At 27.3% G+C, this 3,299-nt stretch overlaps 1 protein-coding gene across 2 annotated transcripts in view; it reads right to left on the reverse strand.

Annotated features, from left to right (window-relative positions):
• Positions 1-132: 132 nt before the first annotated feature.
• LOC106869328 (uncharacterized) overlaps positions 133-3,299 on the reverse strand; it is a 70,013-nt gene continuing 66,846 nt past the window's right edge. The window contains exon 3 of one of the 2 annotated variants that reach the window (XM_052974153.1): positions 133-2,463. In XM_052974153.1, coding sequence (XP_052830113.1) covers positions 1,525-2,430 — 906 coding nt within the window. In that variant the 5' untranslated portion in view covers positions 2,431-2,463 and the 3' untranslated portion in view covers positions 133-1,524. Of the gene's footprint in view, positions 2,497-3,299 lie in introns of both variants that reach the window. The other variant, XM_014915036.2, reaches the window with a different exon arrangement.

Below are 3,299 nucleotides of genomic sequence, written 5' to 3' on the forward strand. Positions count from 1 at the left end.
ATATATATATATATATATATATACATATATATTTATATACATGCATATATGGTACATATATGAAATTAAAATTCAATTCATGGAGAAACATTTTCCTTAATAGGGATGGAAATCATCCAATTTTTCCCTGGTATGGCAATATGACAGAGATTTAAAACGCTTTCACAACTTTAATGGGCATATATTCAATATACAAAAATTAAAAGAAAACGGAGAGTTACGACTGACATATTTTAATTTATTAACATATTTTTGTTACTATTATAATATAATATAACATGAATACGAATATTAATCCTACATATTGTTTCGATTCAGACCCAATAATGAATTTATAAAAAATCCGTGTTTATGGGTAAAAATCTCATTTGACAAAATTTGACAAAAATTTCATATGTGCGATGTTAGATCCTAGAATCGACTGAATTAAACTTGCTTATGTTTATAAGCAAGAGCGTCGATAATTTATATAGCTAACAAAAATTAAAAAAAACATTTTTAGATATATAATAAAAATATATAATAAAAATCAAAAATCAAAATAAATAAATAAAATAAATAAAAATAATATAATGGTTGTAAAATATGATAAGAATATTAATCTAAATATATTCCTGCGCATTATTTTTTTTATCTAAAAAAGAACCTAAATAATATGCTAAGAATTTATGGCGAAGTAGGAAATATCTTCCATACTATTAGGAAAAATGCATGTTATTCATACAGTATATTCTGAAAAATTCGTTAATCTCAAAAAAAACAACGTGTTATTAATCATGGCTAAATAGCAAAAAAAACCCAAAACAATTAAAGTACTTCATTACCAATAGGTTAACACTAAATGATATTATAAATTACACTATATTCATTATTTATAATCACCTGTAGTAGAAATGCAATCAAAATTTAAAATTACGTAGTTTTATTAAGAAATCATAAATACATATTATATAATAACATTATTATAATATAATTGTATACATTTTCTAAAGTCATTAAAAACTTTTAATCAACTATTTATTCATTCAAAAATTTTTTATTCTAAATACGGCGATATTAATTTTATAAACTTATGATTATTTATTACCTATACTAACTTGTACATAAAGAAATAAATGAATTATCAACAATATATAGGTGTATGTGTGTGCGTTTTAATAATTAAGCCAGAGAAATTATAAAAACGAATAACGCAGCTCAATAGCTTGTATATTTACTTGCTATATACATGTATGCGTATCATATGGCCATCATACATGTAACGAATGACTAACTATAGGTAGTCCTATAATTCTAATGCCTATAAGTTCCATTTACGTGCAGCTTTATATATATATATATATATATGTATTGGAAAGCCTTTGTGAACAATTGGCTAATACAGGTTTTAAGTATAAAAGGGAGCTTTTAAAAAGTATTAGTTTTTAAAAAATGTTATAAATCTTTTATCAGGATGTTACTAACCATTGTTAGAAGACGTTTTTTTTCCTAGATACAATGCTATTTTCACATCGCTTTATAAGATTAATTTATTTCAGTTAACTCGTGAGAGGGATGATCTTTATGCTTTTTACATTTCTCTGAGCATAATTTCCGAATACTTTGTCTTATAGTGAAATCAAAAGACCACAGAAACGGCAAAAGCAGGAAGCTGCCAAGACTCATGACTCGATACATGACGAATAAAGGAGAACGGTAATGCCCCATAAACCCAGCATCGTTAAGAGTGGTTAAAATTAACAAAATTATAGTCACTGCAGTAATAATAATCAAAGTTATCAATGGTGATTTCATCATCTCTTGTTCTTTACTCTTGATAGCAATGTAGATCAACAGGCCTATAAACACTAACATTGCAATCAACAACAGAATACTTATCACAAATTGAGCAACAATGGCATTAATATATAAGTAAAAAAAGCAACTATTAGTAGAAAGGTTGGAAAAAGCTAGTATGAGTACCAAATTTTTGATACAAATAAGGACCCACAAAATCCCTATCAATACGGATTGGATAATTAGGAAAATTTGATTTTCATATTTGCTTGGCCTAAAATATTTCATAATAAAGTCGCAGCAAAGTGGGATAAGGAAATACTTATCACCATCGTTAACCACAAAAGCTAATATGGTGATAAATAAGCAGTGAGATTTTGGCAAGTCTCGAACTATAAAGACATGCAAACTCTGAAAATAAACAAACAAAGCAACGAGAGCATAGTTCAGCAAATAGTTCAGTAGTGACAAAGAGCGTGTTTTCCCGTGAGACTTGCGATCTAGGAAAATGGCAACCATTAGAAATACGTTGAACAGGATAACTATGATAATAGATATACAGATGAATATATTCAACCGTCCAACTGCATCATTTCCGAAGACTGAAACTTTGTAGTCGTAATCGTAGCTGTAATTAGCTGACATATTTTCCATATTATCTTTTGGGTAGTTAAAATTGTCTCAAGCCTGAAATGAAGACAGTAAAGGAAATGAAGAAATCTGAAATGAAGAAAAATTTCATTATATAATTGTAATGGTAATTGAATTATTAGAAAAATTATTTAATAGAGTAAAACATTGGGAGTCATTCATTAATAATAATTAGTTATAGATGCGTTAAAGTAAAATCTGTTGTTGCATTATGTGCGTGTGAAACTAATCACAAATTTGTTATTATGGCTTCATTTCTATAAAGGGTTGAAACCATTCCACAAAACATACATTGTAAATAATCTTAGGAAACGCATGAATGTCAAAACATAACATTGACCACATCTATAAAGTATAATGGTATGTGGCTTAGGCGTAGAAAACGAAAATCTGCATTGAGGAAATAGTGTTGTAAACGTGGTTAAGAAGATGAAATGCAATATATATATATATATATATATATATATATATATATATATATATATATATATAGGCAAATTTGATGTTGGAAATGCACCTAAATTTGAAAAACTCGTAACTGTTTAAAATACATTTATTTACATATATACCAAACTAGTTTTAACAATATTGAGTGCAAAGGATACAGAATATGTGTTTATATGTCAGTATACACTTGAACTCGCGCGAGCAGACACACACGCACACACACACACTCTCTCACACACAAAAACACTCACACACACACATATATATGTATATGTATGTGTGTATCTGTGTACATATGTATGTGCGTATATATATGTGTGCGTGTGTGTGTGTAAACATATGCGTATATATATATGTGTGCGTGTGTGTGTGTAAACATATGTATATATATATATATATATATATATATATATATATATATATAT

This window comes from Octopus bimaculoides, chromosome 17 (genome assembly GCF_001194135.2).
Source record: "Octopus bimaculoides isolate UCB-OBI-ISO-001 chromosome 17, ASM119413v2, whole genome shotgun sequence".
Taxonomy (NCBI): Eukaryota; Metazoa; Mollusca; class Cephalopoda; order Octopoda; family Octopodidae; genus Octopus; species Octopus bimaculoides.